The sequence below is a fragment of the Bufo bufo genome, chromosome 3 (assembly GCF_905171765.1).
Source record: "Bufo bufo chromosome 3, aBufBuf1.1, whole genome shotgun sequence".
Lineage (NCBI taxonomy): Eukaryota > Metazoa > Chordata > Amphibia > Anura > Bufonidae > Bufo > Bufo bufo.
In genome coordinates, this window is record NC_053391.1 from 534,799,430 (window position 1) to 534,827,323 (window position 27,894).

General features: G+C 40.4%; 1 protein-coding gene across 4 annotated transcripts in view; it reads right to left on the reverse strand.

The window, feature by feature from the left end:
* PCDH17 (protocadherin 17) overlaps nucleotides 1-27,061 on the reverse strand; it is a 208,350-nt gene extending 181,289 nt beyond the window's left edge. For 2 of the 4 annotated variants that reach the window (XM_040425386.1, XM_040425383.1), the window contains exons 1-2: nucleotides 26,753-27,061; nucleotides 23,188-25,726 (exon numbers count right to left, since the gene is read on the reverse strand). In XM_040425386.1, coding sequence (XP_040281320.1) covers nucleotides 23,188-25,665 — 2,478 coding nt within the window. In that variant the 5' untranslated portion in view covers nucleotides 25,666-25,726; nucleotides 26,753-27,061. Of the gene's footprint in view, nucleotides 1-11,475; nucleotides 15,734-23,187; nucleotides 25,727-26,752 lie in introns of those variants that run through there. The other 2 variants (XM_040425385.1, XM_040425384.1) reach the window with 2 other exon arrangements.
* Nucleotides 27,062-27,894: the final 833 nt, after the last annotated feature.

The window sequence follows — 27,894 nt, forward strand, 5'->3', positions numbered from 1 at the left end:
CTGCAGCTATCGAATATTTTTGTAATCGAGTATTCTACCGATTAATCCAACAATTAATCAAGTACACTAATAACAAAAAGCTAATTAAAAGAATGTTTTTCTTTATAAAAAGTCACTAGGCCCATCATGCATCAGGCTCCCCACCCCATGCCATTAGGCTCCCCCCAATGCCATCAGATTCCCCCCATTCCATCAAGTTGCCCCCCCAATGTCATCAGCTTCCCCCTCAGTGCCATCAGCTGCCCCTTCAGTGCCATCAGCTGCCCCCTCAGCTGCCCCTTCAGTGCCATCAGCTGCCCCCTCAGTTCCATCAGCTGCCCCCCAGTGTCATCTACCCATCCTAGCCATGTCCCCAGTGCCAGTGAAATAAAATACTTATCTCTCCTGTAGGGGCGCCGCCAACACTCCACAGCTCGTCCATCTTTTTCTCCACGCGCTGCACTTTCAACCTACGTGCACAATGTCCTGACGATGTGTCCTGGCGGGTGACTACGGAGCGGTGAGTAATAGCAAGAGCTTCACTCACGCTCCATGGTCACATGACACAAACGAATCCTTGATGCAAAAAACTTGCATCGAGGATTTTTTGTGTTGAGTTACTCGATTCAATCAAGTAACCGTTTCAGCCCTAAAGCATATTGTTAATTGGATTTTTTAAATCTTTGTAATTAGCCCTTTCATCCTCAGTGGTACATCATAATGGCTGAGGTAATGTAATGAGGCTCCCACTGCCTTCCGAATGGAGCTCTAGCAGTGAAATTGCTGGGCTCCGATCAGTTACCATGGCAGCCTGAAAGCTTTTGAAGCTTCCCAGGCCTGCATGGTAAGCTCCCTGCAAATCTAAAAATATTAATAAAAAAAATATTAAATCATTAAAAGTTTAAATCACCCCCTTTCCCAATTTTACATATAAAAATATATAAACAGTAAATAAAAAATAAAAATCACTGCATCCAAAAATGGCTAAACTCTTAAAAAAGTATATATATACAGTACAGACCAAAAGTTTGGACACACCTTCTCATTCAAAGCATTTTCTTTATTTTCATGACTATGAAAATTGTACAGGGTGGGCTATTTATATGGATACACCTTAATAAAATGGGAATGGTTGGTGATATTAACTTCCTGTTTGTGGCACATTAGTATATGTGAGGGGGGGAACTTTTGAAGATGGGTGGTGACCATGGCGGCCATTTTGAAGTCAGCCATTTTGAATCCAACTTTTGTTTTTTCAATAGGAAGAGGGTCATGTGACACATCAAACTTATTGGGAATTTCACAAGAAAAACAATGGTGTGCTTGGTTTTAACGTAACTTTATTCTTTCATGAGTTATTTACAAGTTTCTGACCACTTATAAAATGTGTTCAATGTGCTGCCCATTGTGTTGGATTGTCAATTCAACCCTCTTCTCCCACTCTTCACACACTGATAGCAACACCGCAGGAGAAATGCTAGCACAGGCTTCCAGTATCCGTAGTTTCAGGTGCTGCACATCTCGTATCTTCACAGCATAGACAATTGCCTTCAGATGACCCCAAAGATAAAAGTCTAAGGGGGTCAGATTGGGAGACCTTGGGGGGCCATTCAACTGGCCCACGACGACCAATCCACTTTCCAGGAAACTGTTCATCTAGGAATGCTCGGACCTGACACCCATAATGTGGTGGTGGGTGCACCATCTTGCTGGAAAAACTCAGGGAACGTGCCAGCTTCAGTGCATAAAGAGGGAAACACATCATCATGTAGCAATTTTGCATATCCAGTGACCCCCTTAGACTTTTATCTTTGGGGTCATCTGAAGGCAATTGTCTATACTGTGAAGATACGAGATGTGCAGCACCTGAAACTACGTGCTAAGCATCTCTGGGAACTCCTTCAAGACTGTTGGAAGACCATTTCAGTTGACTACCTCTTGAAGCTCATCAAGAGAATGCCAAGAGTGTGCAAAGCAGTAATCAAAGCAAAAGGTGGCTACTTTGAAGAACCTAGAATATGACATATTTTCAGTTGTTTCACACTTGTTTGTTATGTATATAATTCCACATGTGTTAATTCATAGTTTTGATGCCTTCATAGTCATGAAAATAAAGAAAACTCTTTGAATGAGAAGGTGTGTCCAAACTTTTGGTCTGTACTGATATATATATATATATATATATATATATAGTACAGACCAAAAGTTTGGACACACCTTCTCATTCAAAGAGTTTTCTTTCTTTTCATGACTATGAAGGCATCAAAACAATGAATTAACACATGTGGAATTATATACATAACAAACAAGTGTGAAACAACTGAAAATATGTCATATTCTAGGTTCTTCAAAGTAGCCACCTTTTGCTTTTGATTACTGCTTTGCACACTCTTGGCATTCTCTTGATGAGCTTCAAGAGGTAGTCCCCTGAAATGGTCTTCCAAAAGTCTTGAAGGAGTTCCCAGAGATGATTAGCACTTGTTGGCCTTTTTGCCTTCACTCTGCGGTCCAGCTCAACCCAAACCATCTTGATTGGGTTCAGGTCCGGTGACTGTGGAGGCCAGGTCATCTGGCGCAGCACCCCATCACTCTCCTTCATGGTCAAATAGCCCTTACTTTCAAAGTTTTCCCAATTTTTCGGCTGACTGACTGACCTTCATTTCTTAAAGTAATGATGGCCACTCGTTTTTCTTTACTTAGCTGCTTTTTTCTTGCCATAATACAAATTCTAACAGTCTATTCAGTAGGACTATCAGCTGTGTATCCACCTGACTTCTCCTCAACGCAACTGATGGTCCCAACCCTATTTATAAGGCAAGAAATCCCACTTATTAAACCTGACAGGGTACACCTGTGAAGTGAAAACCATTTCAGGGGACTACCTCTTGAAGCTCATCAAGAGAATGCCAAGAGTGTGCAAAGCAGTAATCAAAGCAAAAGGTGGCTACTTTGAAGAACCTAGAATATGACATATTTTCAGTTGTTTCACACTTGTTTGTTATGTATATAATTTCACATGTGTTAATTCATAGTTTTGATGCCTTTATAGTCATGAAAATAAAGAAAACTCTTTGAATGAGAAGGTGTGTCCAAACTTTTGGTCTGTACTGTAGATTGTAGTTTAATCAGTAGTCACAGGATCAATGTACCATGGTAAATTAAACTCTAGACCTAATAAACTATATATATTAAAAAAAATGGGGCTTTCATAAAAAATGTATAAAGAGGAAACAATGTAAGTAAAAACATCTACTAGAATTGTTTTCCATCTAGTGTATTTGTACTTTTAACCTAAAAGTTTAAGGTTTCTGGCTCAAATTTTATGAAGAATTGCCCATAATTCAATAAAACTATTTTAACTAATGGGAGCTATAAAAGACTTTCCACAAGACGCCATGAGGCATAAGGAAAGTGCTATTACAATGCAGACTGCTGAACAGGTTGTGTACGGTGTAAGGCACAGGACTGTATTGTTTGTCTGCATTGTATTGTTTGTGATCTATAGAAAACTGTTTGCAGAAATCGTCAAGCTGAAGAAAAAGTGTAGGGCAGCCCCTAGAAGTGGATGTTGAACTCTGAGAGCGTATTTCGTTTTCGGCACATTATTTTCATTTTCCCTGTCCACGCCAATGGTAATCACCTAATATAATCCGTTCACCTAATACATCCTAAAGAGTATGAAGGAGCAATAGTCTGGGGGTCTGACACTACCCAGTAAGTCCACAATAAATCATAATGCTATACTTTTATAGCATTTACAGTATGTTGGTTTTGCACATGTAACTTTATGTGCAGCTTTGGTTGACACTATGTGGAGATACAAAAGAAAAATATTTTACTATTGCAACGCTGACTTGAAGATCAATACATGTAGCATAAAATATATGCCAGCTGTGGGCTGTCGAGGTTTTCACAGAGTGTTAACACACTGGGAGGGATTTATCATAAGGGGAATAATTGAAGTCAGTTTTGACTGCATTGACTGCAAAAATGGCAGAAAATAAGAAAAAAGTCACAAATCTTTGCACAAAAACTGCATGTGGCAAAATATGCAACTGTGCAGAAAGCTGCCATGAAGGGCTTGAGAAATTACCTCCCATTAACACATCTTATCAGACAGATCCCAAACACAGTGGGAACATGCATATGGTGAAATAAGGTGATTTGTTAATATGGTGGCTCAGTGGTTAGCACTTCTGCCTTGCAGCACTGGGGGCTTAGGTTTGAATATGACCATGGGCAACATCTGCATTGAATTTGTATGTTCTCCCTGTTTTTCTGTGGGTGTCCTCCAGGTACTCTGGTTATCTTCCACACTCCAAAAGACATACTGATAGGGAACCTAGATTGTGAAAATCTCTGAGGAAGGCGAGTAATGATAATCATTGGAAAGCGCTGAGGAATATGTTGGTACTATACATGAGTAAAATAAATATGGGATCTGTGTAATATGGAACAGACCTATTTTCTCACTGTAGCTGTGTCACATACTGACACATAAATGCAAGGAGTTAACCTATAGCCAGGCATACTGACACATACAACCAAGGTACTGCCCTACTGTCAGGCATAAGGACAAATACAACCAAAGTGCTGCCCTATAGTCAGGCATACTGACACATATATCCAAGGTGTTGCTCAATGGTCAATCATACTGACACATACAATCATGGTGTTGCCCTATAATCAGGCATACTGACATATAAGACCAAGTTATTGACCTATAGGAATGCATACTGACAAATACAAATCAAGGTGTTGCCCTATAGCCAGGCTTACTGACACATAAGACCAAGGTGCTGCCCTATAGTCAAGCATAATGACACAAAAGACCCCAGTGTTAATCTACAGTATAGCCAAGCATACTGCAATGACACATAAGGACATGGTCACAGCATGGAAATCATTGTGTTCCATAGTTTCTAAAGGCCCAGGGAACCTTGATGTACTGAGAACTGAGAGCATAATAGAAAGGAGAGATTTAAAATAAATAAATAAATCAAACCTCTCCCATTGTTATTTAATTAAAAATTAAGAATTCCAGATAACCTTTTTAATTTTGAGTCCTGATATTGACTTTCACTGTAACAAGGAAAAGAGCGCCCGTCACTGCTTAGAAAGCAACAGATCTGTATTTAGCTTCACACATAGCAGTTGTTAACAGCTCTAATTTTATTTACAATCACAAATTCTAAAATTTTATTTCAAAGATTCTAAGATTCAAATGAATGTTTATCCAGTAAAAATGTGTATTTTTTGCGCAATAAGAATAGGAAATTCTTATTGTCAGGTCGAATTATATTCAGTTGTCAATTTTAAAATTTCAGTAAGCCTGTTAATAAGTGTGAATAATTTAGCATATCTGGATATCTGTTTACCTAGGAAACAGATTTCTGGATACTTTGTTATAGTCCTTAATTTTATTACTGAGCAGAACAGTTACCAGATACAAGGAATTCATTTCAGTCATGTCATCAGGATTTTTCTGTTTTGCTTTGTTGGGTCTCGATATGTTACCAAATTGGGAGCAATGCTTTTAGGCTACGTCTACACGACGACATTTGTCGCGCGTCAATGAGTCACGCGACAGATAGGGCGCAACATTTGTCGCGCAACATTTTGTTGCACCAATGTTGCGCGACAATTTTTAGAATGGCAGTCTATGGTGTCGCACTGCAACATGCGATATGCTGCGACTGCGACGCAACAGTCGCAGAAAAATCCATCTCGAATCGACACCACAGACTGCCATTATAAAAATTGACGCGCGACATTAGTACGACAAATGTCGTCGTGTAGACGTAGCCGAAATGTTAGGATGAAACCTGTTGCACAGCCAAAAGAAAATGCATTCCATATGGGATCATGTGCCTGGTGTGGGAGGCAACTTTGAAAGAGGAGTCTTTGGCTCTTCTTTAAGGGGAATTCACAAGACATCAAAATCCCAAACACACAACCCACCAATCCACATGATAAAATACGTATATGAAAATTTACAGCAATTTGTTGATCACAGATTACACCTTTTAAAAGTCTCAAGATAAAACAGCTAGAGTAATGGGCCTGAGGGGGCAGTCCATTACACAAAAAAACGGAATCTCTGACCCTTCACTAAGTATAACACAGTGGGGGACATTTACTTAGCACGTTGCACCAGAATTATGGCATAAAATGCACCAAAAAGATTGATGTTTTCTCCAGAATTTTCACTATAAAGAATGCATCACGCCAGAAATGAGTTAGAAATGTCAAAGTGGGCGGGGCTATCAAGTTGGCGCATATTACGCCTCATATATCATCCTCTTATCGGCAGAACTGGCTCAAATTGTTGCGGATAATTAATGCAGCTAAAGTGGTGGTCTTTTGTGTAAAAAAAAAAAAACGCATTTATGGCAGAAAGATGTGACTTTTGTCAAAATGTTGTATTTATGAAAAGAAAACTAACTCGTCATGGCAACAAGTCATAGGTAAGTATTAAAACAGGACAAAATTATTTTTATCTAATATAAATGAGCTAAACAACAGGGTTTTGTCATCCCAAAAAAAATAATAATAAAGTCAGTGGCTGAGACAAAAGTCGCAATTTACCAGTGGAAATGTTGCAAATATGCTTCAAAACTCGTAAATATGGTCTGGCAGGGGCGGATGAAATGGCACATTTCTGTTTACAAATCAATCAAAAATAGGCGAATAATCAAGTTTATATTTTAAAAATCATATTTTTTAAGTGACGTGCACTTTTTAATATAATAAGGTGATTTGTACTGTTAGTATTCTTCAGTGCAAATTATGGCATTATTGATAAATGTCCCCCAGTGTATCAATGATGCCCAGATTGTTCCTGGCCAATTTAACCCCCCTAAAACACAGAAGATTTTGAGCCTTACACTCAGTTCACACCTGAGCGTTTTACAGCGCGTTCCTACGCGCTGTAAAACGCACAACAAGGAGAAACCAATGCTCCCCTATGGGAATGGTTCTCATCTGGGCGTTTTACAGCGCGTACGATCGCGCTGTAAAACGCCCGACGCTCAAACAAGTACTTGAGCGTTTTTTGGGCGTTTGTCGCGCTTTCCCGTACATAGGCTTTCGGGAACGCGCGACACTGTGTGTTCGCTTGTCTCTGTATGCGCGCTTGTAAACGCCCGTACAATCGCGCATACAGAGCGCCCCTTCCAGAACGCTCAGGTGTGAAACCAGGGTTAAATGGCTTCTGTCACCCCCCAACTCCCAATATTCAGTTTTTGACTTATTATATTTGTTAATGTAAGCAGATTCCATATATGCCCCTCTTACCTCGGGCTGTGCAGTAATTACAGTAAAAAACATACTTTTATTATATGTAAATTTCTTCACTACCAGCAAGTTGGGCGGACTTGCTGGTAGCCGCCGCATCCTCTATTTGAAAGAACGCCCCCTCCTCCACTTGATTGACAGGGCCAGCGAGCTCTCTCCTCCTCTCGCTGGCCCTGCCTGCAGCCTTAAATCTCGCGCCTGCGCCGTACCGGTCGTCATTCGGCGCAGGCACTCTGAGAGAACGACGGCCGCTCCTTCCTCAGTGTGCCTGCGCCGATGACGTCAGCCCTACACCCGGAAGAGAAGACCTCTCTTCCGGGTGTAGGGCTGACCTCATCAGCGCAGGCGCACTAAGGAAGGAGCGGCCGTCCTTCTCTCAGAGCACCTGCGCCAAATGACGATCGGTACGGTGCAGGCGCGGGATTTGAGGGTGCAGGCAGGGCCAGCGAGAGGAGGAGAGCGCTCGCTGGCCCTGTCAATCAAGTGGAGGAGGGGGCGTTTTTTCAAACAGAGGATGCTGGTAGTGAAGAAATTTACATATAATAAAAGTACGTTTTTTACTGTAATTACTGCACAGCCCGAGGTAAGAGGGGCATATATGGAATCTGCTTGCATTAACAAATATAATAAGTCAAAAACTGATTATTGGGAGTTGGGGGGTGACAGAAGCCCTTTAAGGGGATTAAAGATAGAATAAAGACCCCCCTGCGCTCCTATTGAATAGATATATGTGAATCTACCTGTATGGGGAGATCCTGCTGCTTAATGTCTTTAAGGGAGCTATTGTTCTCCCTAGTGCAGTGTATGTGGAATAGATATATCACCCGTAGGCGATATAGGACATGAGCGCTGGCACACAATCAAATTCAACTAGTCCCAAAGAGTTGGCACTAAGTTTGGTGTTGTCGAGATTTAAGTGTATACTGTAATGAGTCAGGATATGTGATCAGTGACTGAAAGTAAGCGGGCGGTGTATGATCACTGGGAGTGGAGCGGTAAGTGAAAGGTAAATGCTGGTATGCACACTATCCTTGGTACCTTGTTTGAAGTTCCTTATGTCGATGTTCTGCTGTGTTGATCCTTCTTGGTTCGTCTTGGTCTTTCTGTAGGGATGCTGGTATCCTTCAGAGTTGCGGCGTTCTTCTTGCTCTCCTCTCAGCAGCAGCGCGGCCCCGGCCGGAAGCACGCGCGTCGCGAGGGAGCTTGGTCCGTTACCCGGGAAACCACTGGCGGTGACGTCACCTGGTGCGAGTATGGTGGCCTCCGTAGGACAAGAGACTGTAACCTACGCGTTTCAGAGCCAAACGGGCTCCTTCGTTTGGCTCTGAAACGCGTAGGTTACAGTCTCTTGTCCTACGGAGGCCACCATACTCGCACCAGGTGACGTCACCGCCAGTGGTTTCCCGGGTAACGGACCAAGCTCCCTCGCGACGCGCGTGCTTCCGGCCGGGGCCGCGCTGCTGCTGAGAGGAGAGCAAGAAGAACGCCGCAACTCTGAAGGATACCAGCATCCCTACAGAAAGACCAAGACGAACCAAGAAGGATCAACACAGCAGAACATCGACATAAGGAACTTCAAACAAGGTACCAAGGATAGTGTGCATACCAGCATTTACCTTTCACTTACCCCTTTAAGGGGATTGTCTAGGGGTTAATGAAAAACTTTTCATTGATGCCTGCAACCTGCCGCAGTTATGGAAAGAATCGTACCGACCTGCTCCACGCCACTTCCGTTCTGCGCAATTGCAGACAAGAATAGGCATTTCTATCATAGGGCTGGTCGTGTACGTTCCGCAAAATGCGGACCGCACACGGCCGGTATCCATGTCTTGCGGATCCGCAATTTGCGGACCACAAAACACATACAGTCATGTGAATGTACCCTTATAGAAATTGAAATTGTTTTCTAAAAAAAACATGAGTGATGTTTTTTCTTTATGTATATGAGATGTTGCTGCCTTTTTCCTGTTTTTTCTAATTTTAGAAGGGAAATTGCAAAGCAAAATCGATTTCATATACATTGATATATTACACGTGCTTGTGAATGATTCAAAAGAACACCGACATAAAATAAGACAAAATAAGAGAAAAAAAATATGTATTAGCAATGGATCCATCTCTTTCATGTGGTGCAGGCACCATGCAAGAGAAACCAATTGAAAGGGATACAATCAGACATATTTTAAGGAGTCAAAATGGGTAAAACTCATTATAAAAATGCCTCATTTTTAGAATTGCTGTATTTGCATATTTACTGTATTTCATTACTACAAATGAGTACTACTGCAGCTTTGTCTGCATGTGCTCATAATGGTTCAACATCCTACGTCATCCTAACACCATAATCAATCATTAAAGGGATTGTCTGAGTTGTTGAAGAGGGATATGTTATAAAATAATAAAAGACTCTACTGTATACTCACCAGTGTTGCTACTTTGGTCCTGTTTAGTTGCTTGCAGTGATAATGCAGGCGTATACTCCATGTGGCCACTGTAGGCAATCACAGTGACTGGCTGCAGCGGTCACATACGGTATAGGACTATGTCACTGCTGCAACTAAGTAAACAAAGACTGGAAGTGGGGGTTACAGCGACAGTAATTGAAAGGCAGGCGGATTTAACTGGGGAGTATATGTTTTTATCATTTTATAACATCTCCCCAACTTGGGCAAATTTTTCAAGAACTTGAAACCCCTTTAAACTGTTATAAAGTGATGACATATTGCTTTGATACACAATCACTTTATGAGCAGTGTGAGTCTGGGAATGTTACAATCACAGCACTAATTTAGCTCTGTGACCCCCTCACAGTCTTTCCTTGCCCAGTGTTGCCCTGGCCACCAAATGTGCAGGGGAACTGAAGTACAGATCCATTCAAGTGGATGGCGCCATACTGCAGTTCTCTGCATAGCTGGGTGGCTAGCCACAGAGATGTTGGAAATCATGGTATATTGATAGACAATGCATATTGAAACCTTTCAAGCGCAATGAATGAGCTTTGTTTGCTGAAAATGCAATACCCTTTTAACACATACCACTAAGACCCTTGTCACATACCCCATTGTGCTCACTAATTATAAGCTAGAATGCTTTAGCAACTAATACATAAGACTTTGTTCAAATCTGCGTTTGAGGCTCTGTCACACGCAGCTAAATTTTTTCTAGAAAAATTATAGACAATATGACGCAACCTTATGAGTCAATGGGACCTGTTTGGCACCACTGGTGTCCATTATGTAACGGATTCATCACAACTGAAATTCCGTTTTTTGCTCCTATGATGCAAAAAAAATGGAATTCTGTGATGCAGGTTTGAACATAGCCTTACTCTTGTGTTAACTGATAAGGCAGGAGTAGAGAGAGAGGAGAGGCCCCTATACAGGACCAGTGAATTGGCCTCTTGATCTCAAACCTCTAATTATACAGAACCTCATAATGTCTCACTAACAACCCACAAATACTTAAGAATTCAATACATTAGTGCAGTTCCTTCCATAAAAATCAAATAGGTATCAGAAGGCAGCATTTAAAGGTGAAGGTAGGCCCCTACCCTTTTGGACCTTTATGCAGCTGCACAGGTTGCACATATGGTACATCTGCCCCTGATGATAATGTAATGCTGGAGATTGAAATGGATTTTCTATATTTCATTGTACTGTATTAGTTTATGCCTTCTTCCATGTGCATTGGTTTTCATTCTGTCTCCTGCCATTTGGATTGTTTCAGCCCCATATATATATTATTTAACAAGGAGAGTTGAGTTGCTCTTTTTTATTTACCATCAATAAGGTTTCTATAGATCAAGTCATAGCCCAAAACAACAATCTACTACATTAAATGGGTTCTGTCTAAATCAAATACATCAATGAGGACTTTAATGTTTGTTTCATTAATATACACAAGCAAATACCTTCCTAAGAGACCTCAAACTTTTAGAAATCATAGGAAAAGACAATGGATGTCATGATTGTGTACAAAGGTAGAGAAACGGACTAACAGATACGTAAATACTATCAACATAGATCACAAAACCAATATGAAATGGGACTTGCATGACAGCACTAAAGTCAAAAGAAAATGAAGACAGTATTTGAGGTATGTAGACTAGATGGGCCAAATGGTTCTTATCTGCCGACACATTCTATGTTTCCATATTCATCCATCCACTTATTAAATATTAAAATGAATGACTGTTCCTACCTTCTTTAATGGTATCCAGGTAGATGTTTTCTCAGCTGATGATCTGACTTGTCCTATCTCGTTGTGACTGTGACATTCAACAGTTCCTTCAGACTCAGTCTGTTTACTGGAAGTAGGAGTAAGGTACATCACTCCTGAATGAGAAGAACTGAGAGGAAGTCTGGACTGACTATCAAAGTACATTGGAGATGTAACTAATAATGGACAGCTGACCACATTCATTGCATTTTTCTCTTCCACTTCACTTTGCACCAACATAATATCATTTTTGTTGATTTTCTTCTTTTTCATTTTGCCTAGCTTTGGTTGAGCGTTATATGGAGTTCTGCCATTATATGGGCCAACTTCTTTATTCTCCTTCTTACACTTAACAACTATTGTGACCATTGCAGCAAAAAGAATTATGGATATTGCACTTAGAGCAACCAATACAGGCAAATAGATGTCCCAGTCCCGTTGTTCTCCTATAACATTACCCTCCTCTTCATAGCAGCCTATACAGTCTGAATTTGCCTTAATGATAAGTTTTGCTACAGTTGAAAGTGAAGGTTTTCCATTATCAGTGACTTTAATGATCAATTCTACAACTGAAGCAATATCTTCCCAATGTGGATTGAGCAGCCTGATCTCTCCGGTCACTGAATCTATTTCAAAGAGGTGTTCTTTACTTTCTTGAATGATTTCATAAGTTACTCTTCCACTTTCTCCAAAATCAATATCCATAGCTCTTACAGTGCTTATAATGTATCCCATTCCCACATTCCGGGGCACATAGATTTCTGCAGTATCATTCTGTAGGCTTGGCAAAACAATGACTGGCGCATTGTTATTAACATCTAGTACGGACACTCTCACAGTGGCATTGCTTTCTAAATGTGGCGATCCTAAATCTTTTGCGATCACTTTGAACTCAAAAAATTTGGTCAACTCATAATAAAAAGTTCTCAATGCATAAATAGCACCATTTCGAGGGTTGATAGAGACATATGTAGAGATGGAAACACTGTCAATATATGACGGGAAGATGGAATAGGATACGGTGCCATTTTGCCCCAAATCTGGATCTTGTGCAAGAACTGAACCAAGGTATTCTCCTGGGATATTGTTTGCAGATACTTGTAGCGCATACATACTTTTAGAAAAAGATGGTGGATTGTCATTTTCATCCAAGATTTTCACAGAGAATGAATTGGTAGAATCAAGAGAAGGGTTGCCTTTATCCCTAGCAATGATAGTTATGTTGTATTCATCTTGAATTTCACGATCTAGAGGTCTACTTGTGACTACTGTGAAAAAATTGTCGTAATTATCTTCTAGCTTGAACGGCACATTTCCCAAAACCCAACACTGGAATTGTCCATTTTTTCCTGAGTCTTTGTCTGTAACCCGAACTAAAGCAATAACGGTACCAGGGGGTGAGGCCTCACTAATTGCTCCCTGTCTAACTGACACAAAGCTAATTGATGGGAAATTGTCATTGACATCAGTGACAAGAACAGTCACTTTGCAATGCACAGGTATTGGATTGGGGCCTTCATCTTCTGCCTGAACATCAATTTCAAGCATCTCAATTTCCTCATAATCTATGTTACCTTTGACTTGTATGATACCAGTTTTAGAATCAATTGAAAATAGCTCCCACACTTGATCAGATGCATAACCACTGAATGAATAGAGAACATCAGCATTGGTGCCCTCATCTGCATCTGTAGCATTGAGGTCAATTATCACTTTGCCAATAGGCGAGTTTTCAGCTATCTCAACAGTGTAAGATTTTACTTCAAAGACGGGACTATTGTCATTGGCATCAATTACTTTAATGTTAATTTGCAGATTTGCCGATCTCGGAGGGATACCTCCATCAAAGGCAGTTAAAATGAGTGTATGATGTGACTGTTCTTCTCTATCTAGTGCTTTCTGAATAACTAATTCTGGAACTTTTGTACCATCACCCCTGGATTTTATATCCAAAGAAAATAAACCATTATCGCCTCTCATCTTATATGTCTTCAAGCCATTATTGCCCAGATCAGGATCTTGTGCAGTAGTCAATGGAAATCTAGTTCCTGGGGATGCATTTTCTGAAATATCAATATCGATCTGGTCTGATGGAAACTTAGGTGAATTATCATTAATGTCAAGGATCTCCACCTTGATCATACACACATCTCTGTCATTGACAAAGACTTCTAGGGAAAGAATACATTTAGGACTGTTTTTGCACAGAGTCTCTCGGTCAATGCGCTGCTTAGTGTACAGTAGTCCACTGTTTGGATCAACATCCAGCAGGTTAGGAGCGGAGTTCTGCAGCACTCTGAAATTATTTTTTTTACCCCTATCATGCAGTTCCAGTTGTGCATCATTAATGTTGCCAATGGCATTTCTGGAGCCCCCTTCTTCTGAAATGGAGTAATTTAAAGTCTTCAATGCTTCAACAGAAACCCAATAGAAAAAGTAAAAAATTACAAAGCGGTACATCCCAATGAGTGTCTGTTTATCAGTTTACTAATTGTTTTGTCAGTACAGTCTGAGCTGAGTTAAAAACTAATCCAGAAGATAAGCCCCCAGCCAGTTGACACATGAGGGCAGTTATGACAGTATTAGGTGATTGATTTCAATTTCCAAGAAAATCAAGTTTTCCTATCTTGGAAGGTTTAGAGCAGATGATAGCTATCTCTACTAAAGAAGATTAGACAGACTACAATCTACACATTTCTGATGCACCATCAGAACCAAGGGAGAAAAATTGTTCCTCTGATAGCAAAAGCGTTGGCCACAATCACCTTGCAAACAGCATTCAGAATGCAAAAAGATTTAAAGGCAGTTTCAAAGAATCCAAAAAAGGCAATAATATGGAATGATTTTTCAGAACAGTTTCTTTGCTTTCAGTGTAACGTCAGTTGCTTGCCAGATGTCCTTTTTTTTAAAAAAAAAACTGTCAATTTCTATTTTACTTCACATTATCTCTATTTGCAAGCAGAATTTCATGAATATTAAATAACATTCAGATTTGTAGACTACCTGGAAAAAATCCAAAATGCAAGGGGCCCGTCAAAGTTGATTATCAATTGCAAAGTATAACAATCACAGCTTGCTTTCAGTCATTTCACACTTGGGCTTTTTATTATTATTTTTTTTTTTTTGTTCAGCAAGGCCAGTAGCTACATCAGCTTACAACTGACAATTGTATTCAGCTAAATTCCAGAGTTCATTCTGCAGGCTGGAACAAATCAACAGGCAAACCATGGCTGGATGCTCAGATTATAAAACGGCACCAAGATGAAAAATCACTGTTGTATAGACAACGGTTACAGCATTCATAGCTAGATTTCCCTTAGGGCTCCCTATTTTATTCTTCTGTTGATCACTTCTGTCTTCTCCTTGGTCTTCAAAACATTATTTGTTGAGCTAAAATCTCGATGAAAACTATTGTCCAAAAATTGGGTAATTTTCTGCAAGATTATTGTGAATGATGAACCTAAGCAATCAATAGCTGCAAATCCTCAATGGACTCCACGTTAAAGCAAGAACCACAGTGACTACTGCTTGGTTTGGACAAGGAAGGGTAAAGAGCTGGTGATTAACCTTTCATTGAGAAGCAAAAAACAATAGATGCTATCGTGGTAAGTTAGAAAGTGGAGTCACCATTCACAAAAAAACGCACTGAATTGTATTAAATATTCTGGATTTTGCCTTCATGAGAATGAGCTCAAAGTTGTACACATCTCAGCTGTGAGGCATTTTGGTAAATGTTTACAAGTACATACGTAAATATATATAGGTTTGAGGATAAAAAGGGTTGAAATGGTTCTACTTACTCCAGTGTCCTTGTAGGAGAGATGCAGAGAATATACAAAACCCAGTTATCCAACCAGTCCCGAGAATGATTGTTCTCTTCGGCTGCTATGCATATAAATGCCACTGATTTTGTGAGGGAAGAAAACAGATCAGGTTCGGAGCAGGAGAAGCACAGATAATTCATTCCAAAGGCAGAGATATGTGTTGATTTGTTTCCCCATCTGCTATTTTGTTCCCTAAGTCCTAGACGAAACGCTGTTGTTTCTGCAATCTGCAGCAGCTAGTGCTGGTACTTCAGTCGCTCATTCAAAGCATTCAGAAGACTCTCCGCTACGATACATTAGAAATGTTGGAACGGAAAACACCAAAAAGCAAGCAACATACTGCAATTTGGTAAAATTCAACAGTTTAGAGGTGTCTTAAATCCTGTGATCCTCCATTTGCCATACGCCAACCTTCACTCTCAGTTCTTCTCTTTGACTGACTTAATTTCTTGTCTCTCTCCTTCTTTCTCTACCTCTCGTCCTTTTTTTCCCATTTTTTTTAAAGAAAGCCTAAGAATAAAGATCAGCTCATTACTGCCACCTACTGGCTTTTCATTGTACTGCTTAATATTTCATCAGTCAGCTACACAGTGATATACTTGGTAGTGGAGCTTATATTGCCATAAGGTATTGGGTTTTCACAAGCGTGTAGTGTCTAGTACATTTCAGCTCTTATATTTACTATCTGAAAAGCGCTCGGGAAGAAGTTTGTTCTGTGCCAGGACCTGACAAACCGACGACGATTACCATAAGATATCATGCATGACAATCCAGCTCAATAGGGGTTTATAAGAGGCGCAGAAATAATATTTCTATATGCATAATATATTCCTATCTATAGATTAGATAGAGATAGATATGAGAGAGAGAGAGATAGATAAATACATATGAGATATAGATAGATAGATAGATAGATAGATAGATACATATGAGATACTATAGATAGATACATACATACGAGATACTATAGATAGATAGATAGATAGATAGATAGATAGATAGATAGATATGAGATACGATAGATAGATATGAGATACGATAGATAGATAGATAGATAGATAGATAGATAGATAGATAGATAGATAGATAGATAGATAGATAGATAGATAGATATGAGATACCATAGATAGATAGATAGATAGATAGATAGATAGATAGATAGATAGATAGATAGATAGATATGAGATACTATAGATACACATGAGATACTATAGATAGATATGAGATACTATAGATAGATAGATACATATGAGATACTATAGATAGATAGATAGATAGATAGATATGAGATATTATAGATAGATAGATAGATAGATAGATAGATAGATAGATAGATAGATAGATATGAGATACTATAGATAGATATGAGATATGATAGATAGATAGATAGATAGATAGATAGATAGATAGATAGATAGATATGAGATACTATAGATAGATAGATATGAGATACTATAGATAGATATGAGATATTATAGATAGATATGAGATACTATAGATAGATATGAGATATTATAGATAGATATGAGATACTATAGATAGATATGAGATACTATAGATAGATATGAGATATTATAGATAGATATGAGATATTATAGATAGATATGAGATATTATAGATACATATGAGATACTATAGATAGATATGAGATACTATAGATAGAACACTGGAAAACAACAGATTGTATCACATTCGGTAATCATTAGCCTTCATTCAATTACTCATGACCATTATTCAATTATGAAAGAGTATTCTTAGATATTTGATATTAGATATAGTGTTACATTTTTTTTCTTATCCCCCTTTGGCTTCAGCCACCTCTTAAATCTTAATCTGTCTTTCATGAAAACCAATTGCATATGTGCCCTTAGCAGGGTTAGATCAATTTCAATTCCAAGGTGCATTAACTGTTTAACCTTTTGCGAGCCGGCGTGGGCTATGATGCAGTGCAGATATATACCCTACAAGCTGCGGCTGACAGTAAGTTCCAGATAGGTTTGCAGTGAAATCTGGTCGGATGCTAGAAGGATTAGGATTCAGGGGTTATAAGAGCAAGCAATTAATTTCCCTCTTAAAGCTTAATGTGCCGTGACCAAATCTCCCTCATTCGAAGCAGTCTTATTGATGCAGTGATTGTTCTAAACTGCAGCCTCCTTGTGTTATACCACAGGTTGCTGAAGAATAAGATAGGCTGAAGGGTATAGGCAGAGGCAAACACTGCATTCATGAGAAGGAAATCCATGACAATTCATTAGCTGTGCTGCCAGTGATGGAGGACTCTACAAGCTTAGACACTGGTTAAGTAAGAGCTAGTCCTGCTTATCAGACCAGAAACTATTGAGACGATGAGATGATCAGGAGACACCCAATATCCTCCCCTAATATATAAGGCAATATCTGAATTATAGCTCCTAATAATATCTGGCCGTCTGAATAAGAGTCATATAGTCAATTTTGCCTAAACATTTCAACATTAATGATATTAATAATAAAACTAATCCCGATCATCACATATTGAGGTCCAGACAATGAGACGCCATAGCCCACACATACACTGATGACAACTTAGGTTGTATATTTAACATTCACAACTGCTAATGATGGGAGAAACCCTACCAACTCCCTGGAATGCCAGGATTTCTAGATACCAGCCCCCATTGCTATTCCTGCTGGATAATTACAGCTGTGACTGGGCTCATTTCTATTCTAGTTCTGGCAGATTTGCGACTTGCAAATACATGGGGAGAGGTGGGATAACCTGATCCTTCATATTTTTTACATACTTGACAAGTGTCTGTTATAATAATGTCAATGCATGAATATAAATGATGTTAGAAAGACACGGTTCTTCTATTGAAGCCTATCATTAGAAAATGGAAGTGGCTGCCAACCGTGTTAGAAAGTGGTGGAAAACATGATAAACGCTGGATTTGCTGTGTTCAGTGTTGCACTGTGCAGAATACAGCATCTTGGTCACGTGTATAAGCGAGCAATTAATAAAAAGGAGTTAATAGTAATCTTCATTGGAGAGATGTAACTCTAAAGGACAGCAACCTGCCGTCTGATATCATATGTTCTCTACTGCTCAATATATAAAGAATCAGTATATAAATAAATCTATTGTGTGTAGCCCCAAAAGATGCCATAGTGGGCTCACTGGATAGATACATTCCGAAATACTGGGCTGACTGAGGGTCTGTTTCCTATTCACTAAACTTATTCCGAAATACTGGGCTGACAGAGGGTCTGTTTCCTATTCACTAAACTTATTCCGAAATACTGGGCTGACAGAGGGTCTGTTTCCTATTCACTAAACTTATTCCAAAATACTGGGCTGACAGAGGGTCTGTTTCCTATTCACTAAACTTATTCCGTAATACTGGGCTGACAGAGGGTCTGTTTCCTATTCACTAAACTTATTCCAAAATACTGGGCTGACAGAGGGTCTGTTTCCTATTCACTAAACTTATTCCGAAATACTGGGCTGACAGAGGGTCTGTTTCCTATTCACTAAACTTATTCCGAAATACTGGGCTGACAGAGGGTCTGTTTCCTATTCACTAAACTTATTCCGAAATACTGGGCTGACAGAGGGTCTGTTTCCTATTCACTAAACTTATTCCGAAATACTGGGCTGACAGAGGGTCTGTTTCCTATTCACTAAACTTATTCCAAAATACTGGGCTGACAGAGGGTCTGTTTCCTATTCACTAAACTTATTCCGAAATACTGGGCTGACAGAGGGTCTGTTTCCTATTCACTAAACTTATTCCGAAATACTGGGCTGACAGAGGGTCTGTTTCCTATTCACTAAACTTATTCCGAAATACTGAGCTGACAGAGGGTCTGTTTCCTATTCACTAAACTTATTCCGAAATACTGGGCTGACAGAGGGTCTGTTTCCTATTCACTAAACTTATTCCGAAATACTGGGCTGACAGAGGGTCTGTTTCCTATTCACTAAACTTATTCCAAAATACTGGGCTGACAGAGGGTCTGTTTCCTATTCACTAAACTTATTCCGAAATACTGGGCTGACAGAGGGTCTGTTTCCTATTCACTAAACTTATTCCGAAATACTGGGCTGACAGAGGGTCTGTTTCCTATTCACTAAACTTATTCCGAAATACTGGGCTGACAGAGGGTCTGTTTCCTATTCACTAAACTTATTCCGAAATACTGGGCTGACAGAGGGTGTTTCCTATTCACTAAACTTATTCCGAAATACTGAGCTGATAGATCATCAATCAGCTAAGATTTCTCACCATATATAAAGATAGCATACACCCCAAATTTCCAATTATCAGATGCATGGTATTATCCTGTACATCACTGCGTCACTAGGTGTGTATTATGTTCAAGGATGGAGACAAGCTGACAATGATAGGATTGGGATTTCATTCAATCAGGTGTCTGCTTTCACTGTCCTCATTTTCTATACACTATAGAAAGTATTGCATACATATATACTGTACGCTCACACATTACATCTACTTTTAAAACTCTTGTACTGTCGCTGTTTAAATGACATTGTACATACAAATCTAGAAGCCACTTTATATTTAAAAGGGTTATTAATCGTTATGATGTGTTGTTTTTTTTTTTTACAGACCCCACAGCGTTACCCGCTGGCTCTGCAGGTCGCGGGTCTCCCGCATCAACATCTTGTTTGTCACAGGGCAAGTGACCGTTGCATCCAAACACTTGCAATACCGGTGACATGTGCCGTCTCAAACTGGATGTTGATGTGGGGAGACCTGGGACCTACAGAGCCAGCAGGGCATAAATGGAGCCGGAACGCACTGGGATCAAGTAAGTACCACTGTGGGTCCAGCCTTGCTCTGGGGTCTGTGAAAAACATCATAAAGATGAACAATCTCTTTAAAGGGGTTTTCTGAGATTTTTATACTGATGACCTGATCGGGGGGAGTCTAACACCCAGGAGCCACACCGATCAGCTGTTTTAGAAGGCATCGGCGCCCACAGTAGTACTTCGGCCTTCTCTCATCTTTTCCTAGGCCAGTGACGACACATTCATTGGTCACGTGACCTAGGCGCATCTCAGCCACATAGAAGTGCATGGGCTATACCAAGCACAGCCGCTATACTATGTACAGCTCTGTGCTCAGTGAGCAGGAAGAAGGTTGACGTGCTCACAAGAGCGCAGGTGCCTTCTCAAACAGCTGATCGGCGGGGGTCCAGGGTGTCGGACCACCACCGATCAGTAACTGATGACCTATCCTGTGGATAGGTCACCAGCATTAAAATCTCGGAAAACCCTTTTGAGTGTATAGAGAATGGTGGAATATATTATAACGCATAACAGGCACTAGGAAGCTAAGAAGCTTTGCATTCAAGTGATAGAGGACATGAAGGATAATATTTAGAGTTCTCCATGACAGAGACAATTCTGGATCTCATTAGCTGATGTGTCATCCTCACCAATTCCTGTTCCAGAATTGTAAATTCTTCACTTTTACATTACTAATTCACCTATTGATATTACAAAAGGAGAACCCCTCCCCAAAGTTGACTACAATTTTAAAACTGTTTATTCATATATCTTGAGGACTTCCATCCCTTTCTGAGGGTGGGTAACAGCTCATCAAGCACCTATATCTCCCAGAATACATTGCAATTAGCTCTTGTTAAACCCTTCCACCCCTGCATTGAAAAAAATTGCTTAACTATAGCCCCAGAGATGCATATCTCCACTGTCCAGAGAGGGATATATATATCTATACATGTTTATAAATTTAGAAGCAAGGATACATAAATGAAAGGTGTCTGGGGCACTTCACCTGCCTCACTATGAGATCACTATGAGTAGGAACGGAAGCTACTGAGCATGTCAGTCCACCACTGAATGCGGAAGAAGGTGCACCAGAATTTTGGCCATCAAGGGGTGCTACAAGAATGGAAAATGTAATGTATATATAAAATAATAAAAATGTTTTATTGCATGTATACTGCAACAATACTAAATTTAAGATGCATTACTCATTGCATAGTAATAACCTCTTTATTATACTGTATATATGCATTGTTTTACGTCTATATGCATGTATGTAAAATGTAACTCAATTTTAAAGATTTCTAGGAAATATAATGGGAACTGAGCTAAAATTGCTTCTGCAAAGATTTCACAAAATGCAAGACTATAACCAACATACAGGTGAAACTCGAAAAATTTGAATATTGTGCAAAAGTTCATTTATTTCAGTAATGCAACTTGAAAATTTGAATATTGTGAAAAGGTTCGATATTCTAGGCTCAAAGTGTCACATTCTAGTCAGCTAATTAATCCATACCCCCTGAGCAAAGGGTACCTGAGATTGTGACTTTGGGGTTTTTATAAGCTGTAAGCCATAATCATCCAAATTATAACAAATAAAGGCTTGAAATATCTCGCTTTGCATGTAATAAGTCTCATATATTAGTTTTACCTTTTAAGTTTCATTACTGAAATAAATGAACTTTGCACGATATTCTAATTTTTCGAGTTTCACCTGTATACTGTATAATCTCACTGACTTGTTCCTTACCAGAATTGTGGAGGAGCATGTTGTAGGGCTTTAGTGGCGCTGGGTTAGGGAGTAACAGTTACATACATTCCCTGCCAGCTCTGAAATTTTATGGACAGGTTTACTAATCCAAATGAACCAGAGTTCTGGATCAAATTGAGGCAAAATTTGGGCACACAGTCTGTGATCAAGAGGTTCAGAGCCATTTTTTTGGTCACAAAAATGTCTAACCTGTAGCAAGAGGTCCCAAGATGCGCCAAAGCTATCTCATGGCTTGTGCAACTCTGATAAATTTCATGCACCTTCTGACTGTTTCATATGTTTATGCTGTCTAAAGTTCAAACAGGACATTACCCATATGTGTCTATTCCTGCAGGATGTGAAGAGGATGTGAAGCAGAGTAGATGAATACCCTGAACAACACTGTTTACACCTACAGTATGAGGAACCTCGTCATCAAAGTCATGAATCACCATTACAGTCGTAGCTCTTCAGATTAGGATCAATAACACTAATAAATCACAAGGCCGATAACATGAATTAAATTAATAAGAGAGTAGGAGCATAACGTATAACCAGTGCCTTCACCATCAGCAACACAAACTAGAGCTGTCTATTGGGCTAAAAGCTTTTCCAATAGTTTTTCAGGTCTTCTACACAAGCGTGTTCACAGTATGTAATTACTCCTTTCTCCTCAAACCATGCAAAGAATGCAGCTGGAGACGTGGGGGGACAACTGCATTACGAAAACATGGCAATATATGTGCAGAGTGGGAGATATGCATGAAGATAGACATATAGGATGAAAACAGCAATAATTTTGAACATTTTATATTTGAGGGCTGATATGAGGTTAAGCTTTGCATGTTCTCTATACACCTTCCAACTGCAGTACACAGATAAACTATGAATACAAATAGCAGCTTCCATGGTAGACTACAGCAGAGCAATTGACATGAAATCAGTTCTTCGTCAAACCCGTCCACAGGTCAGTGATACTCAAGATGTATAGAGAACTGTATATTATAGAAAGAGAGGGATGTGTAGTAGAGTAGGTATCAGTGATCAGAGAACCTGCAAGGCTCTGCCTATGCATCCATCTCCATTACTTCTCTCTCCACACAATACGTGAGAACTGTACTTCAGCCATTTGTATGTTTACTATAAAGCACTGCTAATTTAAGGTGTAATTAAGTAACTACAAGAGCTTATATGGATAAATACGCTTAAATATTCTTAGCTAAGGTGTAGGGCATAATTGTAAAACAAGAGCAAAGCTAAAAGCATAAATGTAAGTATGAGGACAACTGATAACATTTAGCTGTGTGCATTGGTGGTGGCCATACCTGAATTAAGGACATCCGATTAGACGTTGTCTCAGTTGTGTTGCTCACTGGTCCAGTAAAACTGTTGTGGCAGCCAACATGGCCTTGAGGAACAGTCAGATTATTAGATGTAGGCTTGAGGTACATCACTTCTGAACGAGGAGAACTTAAAGGGAGTCTGGTCTGGTAATCAAAGTACATTGGTGATGTGGCAAGTGAAGGGCTGCTGACAACGTTCATGACATTCATTGCATTTCTTTCCTCTACTTCACTCTGAACTAACATAATGTCGTTCTTGTTTATTTTTTTCTTTTTACTCTTCCCCAGTTGGGGGTGGCTGTACTCTGCAATCCTGCAATTATAGGTTCTGATTTCCTTATTTTCTCTTTTACACTTAACTGCAATAGTGATCATGGCAGCCAACAATATAATAGAAATTGTGCTTAATGTGACAATAAGAGGCAAAGACATATCCCACTGGTGTTGTTTCCCATTGACCCTAGGTTCCCCCTCTGGTAGAGATCCAGAAGAAGATTTAATAATGAGTTTTGCAACAGCTGAAAGTGCTGGTTTTCCATTATCAGTCACCTTGATTACAAGCTCTACAACTGGTGACACTTCTTCCCAATATGGATTCAGGGTTTTAATCTCTCCAGTCACAGGATCAATCTCAAAAAGGTGCTCTTCATTGCCGTAGGCAATTTCATAGGTCAGTCGACCACTTTCTCCAAAATCGTTGTCCACGGCTCGGACTGTGCTCACTACGTACCCCACACCTACATTTCTGGGAACATGAATTTCTGCAGTGTCATTTTGTAGAATTGGAAGGGAAATGACTGGTGCATTGTCATTGACATCCAGTACAGTCACTCTCACAGTAACATTGCTCTCCAGATGGGGGGAGCCCGAATCTTTCGCAAGGAGCTTGAATTCAAAGTATTTTGTTTGCTCATAATTAAAAGATCGAAGGGCGTAAACGGCACCATTAGTGGGATTGACTGACACAAAGGTGAAAACTGGTACATCTCCAACATAGGATGGCAGTATTGAATATGACACTGTTCCATTATGTCCAAGATCTGGATCATGTGCTACCACAGAACCTAAGTACTCCCCAGGAATATTATTCTCAGAGACCTGCAACACATGCAGCCCTTTGTTAAAATTGGGAGCGTTATCATTTTCATCTAAAATCTTAACAGTAAAGGACTTTGTTGAGTTTAAAGGAGGATTCCCATTATCTCTGGCAATTATGGTAACATTATATTCATCCTGTGTCTCACGGTCAAGAGGTCTATCTGTTACAACAGAGTAAAAATTGTCCGAATTTTCTTCCAGCTTGAAAGGCACATTGCCCAGAACCCGACACTGCAACTGTCCGTTTTTGCCAGAGTCCTTATCGGTCACCCTCACTAAAGCGATAACAGTGCCAGGGGGTGCCGCCTCACTGATTGCTCCCTGACGGACTGATATAAAGCCAATCGATGGAGCGTTGTCATTCTTATCAATAACTTTTACTGTAACTTTACAATGAGCAGGAATTGGGTTTGGGCCTTGGTCACGTGCTTGCACATCAATTTCAATGAGATTATTCTCCTCATAGTCAAGGTTACCCTTTACTTGAATAACACCTGTATTGGGATCAATAGAGAAAAGTTCCCGGACTCTGTCTGGTGCATAGCCACTGAAAGAGTATACAACGTCACCATTGGAGCCTTCATCTGCATCTGTTGCATTGAGATCTATCACAACCCTTCCCAGTGGTGAGTTTTCTGGGATTTCCACCATATACGAAGGTGCCTCAAAAACCGGACTGTTGTCATTAGAATCTATGACTTTGACATTTATTTGGACTGTAGCAGATCTTGGAGGGTTGCCACCATCCAAAGCAGTCAAAATGAGGTTATGATGGCTTTGTTCTTCTCTGTCCAACGGTTTGTCTATAACCAGCTCAGGGAACTTTGTCCCATCCCCTCTGGATTTCACATCTAAGGAAAACAATCCGTTACGGTTGATGACATATGTCTTTAAGCCATAGTCTCCAGAATCTGGATCATGGGCACTGGTGAGAGGAAATCTTGTCCCAGGGAAGGCATTTTCTGAAATATCAATATCAATCTGCTCGGATGGAAAAATGGGTGAATTGTCATTAATATCTGTGATATCCACTTTGATCATGTATAGATCTTTGTCATTCGCAAAGACCTCCAAGGACACTTGACATTTTAAATTTCTTCGGCACAAAGTCTCCCGATCAATCCGTTGTTTGGTGAACACCAGCCCGCTGTCCTGTTCTACATCTATTAAGTCTGACGCAGAATTCTCCAGTACTCTGAAGTTGGATTTCTTGCCCCTCTCTAAAATACCCAGTTTTATGTCATTGCTTAGGTTGCCCACAATGGTTCCAGCAATTGCCTCCTCCGGTACAGAAAAATTTAAGTTTTTTATAGTCAGGGCAGGAGCCCACAAAAAGAATAGCAATAAAACTGAAAGGTACATCCCCAAAAGTGTATGTGAAGGGTCTTCTCGGTTTCACTCTCCTCTTCTCAGTTCCTTGAACCTGTTGATTTAAAAACACCTGCAGTTAGATAAGCAGCAAATGGACCATGGCAGAGGAGGCTGGCAGGGTTAAATCAGTGGTTGTTTTTGTGCTGGAAAGACAATTCTTCACCATCCCGCCTGAGCTATTTGTCTCGTCAAATATTAATTGGAAAGGACAATTTATATAGCCCAATGGAGGACAGCCTCATAGTAATAAATGCCCATCTTCTTAACGTTCTCATGCAGTTATCATTACAGCCCATTTCAGATCTCGATTAAAATACACTAATGCCCATCTTGCTTGCAATAAACATGATTGGTTGGAGATGGTATCCCAGCCCTTAGACTAGGATGGCACAAACTGGACCCTGCAATGAAACTCTGTGGTGTGCAGAGACATCAGAAGATTCAATCGGGGACACAATGCGTGCATCCAGCGTCGAGCAATTACTATAGCTATAAGAAAGAAAACCACAATCACGACATCAAGGCTTCACATATCATAATCACCTATCCAAGCCATTCTCTAGCCAGCAGAAAATCATGGCACTGCATTGGCTGACACAATAGTATTCACTTCATGTTCAGATCAAATCAACAGGCAAAGCATGGCTGGATGCACAAATGGAAAACGGGGGAAAAAAACACCACTTTATAGGAACAGGCAGATGATAAAGAAATAGATCCACCATAGAGAAGCCGACAGATCTAGAACAGATGCAGATCAATCATCCATGACCAACCCTTGAAATGAGATGCTGGTGTCACAGGCACAGCAATTACATAGGTGGGCGCATTGATATTCTGATCACTCCCCCCCCCCCCCCCCCCCCCTCTATCCTCCTTTAATCAATTAATCAGTTCTATACTGTGCCCACACCTATGGCACCCAGGTACCCAACGCCTGGCCCTTCACACATGAAGGACACATCCAGAATGCAGATGTTTAATAACTGCAGATCCAGAAAAAAGGAGAGATATTAGTGATGATTGAGTGAAAAAAGCCTGATAGGCTGCATTCATCCCCCAGCTCCAGAGCACTCACCTCTCATGGGCTGTGCAACCCTGCTGCCTCTCTCCACAGCCAAGTGCAATGGATCTCCTCACCATGGATAGTTCCAAGTCACTTCCAAAGTGGACAGCTCATGTCTCCTCTTCTGACCAGCAGCAGCAGCAGCAGAGATGATGGGAGTCTTTGGCTTCTTCTAGGCAGGCTCATTGCAGCTGGGAGCACAGATGCTTCCTCCAGTCAGTCCTATAGAAATACAATGCATAGAAATCCATTGCAGTCCGCACAGCTCAACAGTTGTGGCTGTAACCCTTCCTGTCCCGCGCCGAGTCACATCCAAGCGCAGCTCCGAGCACCTCTTTACTGACTGACTCTATTCACCTCACGCTGCTGCTTAAACATTGACACTGTTCTCCTGCCAGCCAATGGGCGCCCGCCGCCTTGACCCGCCCACCCCGGCAGTCCACCAATGGCAGGGCAAGGGACGGTTATGCTTTGTGTCATTGATTAGATCAGTTAGGGCTGAGACAGTAACAGTAGGAGAAGGCTGCTGCTTGTTCAGTGCTGCAGTTCATCTCCGCTGCGCGCCTGACGGGGGGAAGTCATGGTGTAATACAGCAGTGTAAAGTGAGCTCCTCCAGGACTTCTGAAAGAAGTCAAAGGCTTTGGTGTCAATAGCAACCAATCACAGCGCAGCTTTCATTTGTCAGGAGTAGAATTGGACATTCGTTGCTATGGGCAACAGAGATAGTTTTCCTTTTAAACCACTTCATAATCCCCCCCCCCAAAAAAAAAAAATCTTTATGGACTTTCAAAGTGGCAGAGAAGGTCATAGGGGGTCATTTATTTATTAAACGTGTGTAAAATACAACTGCCTTAGTTGCCCATAGCAACCAGTCAGATTCCATCTTTCATTTTTCACAGCTCTTTTGGAAAATGAAAGGTGCAATCTGATTGGTTGCCAGGGGCGTAGCTATAAGGGAAGCGGCTGCTTTGGGGCCCTGACCCAGAAGGGCCCCATCCAGGAGGAGGAGGACTAAAGGATTTGGTCAGGGCCCCCTCAAGAGAATTACACAATGAAATGATATACAGTGACAGTATAGACAGTGTATATAACGGATGGACCAGCTGCTGGGCCTGGTCTGAGAGCGATCTTTACTAGCCGCAGGAATGAGGGC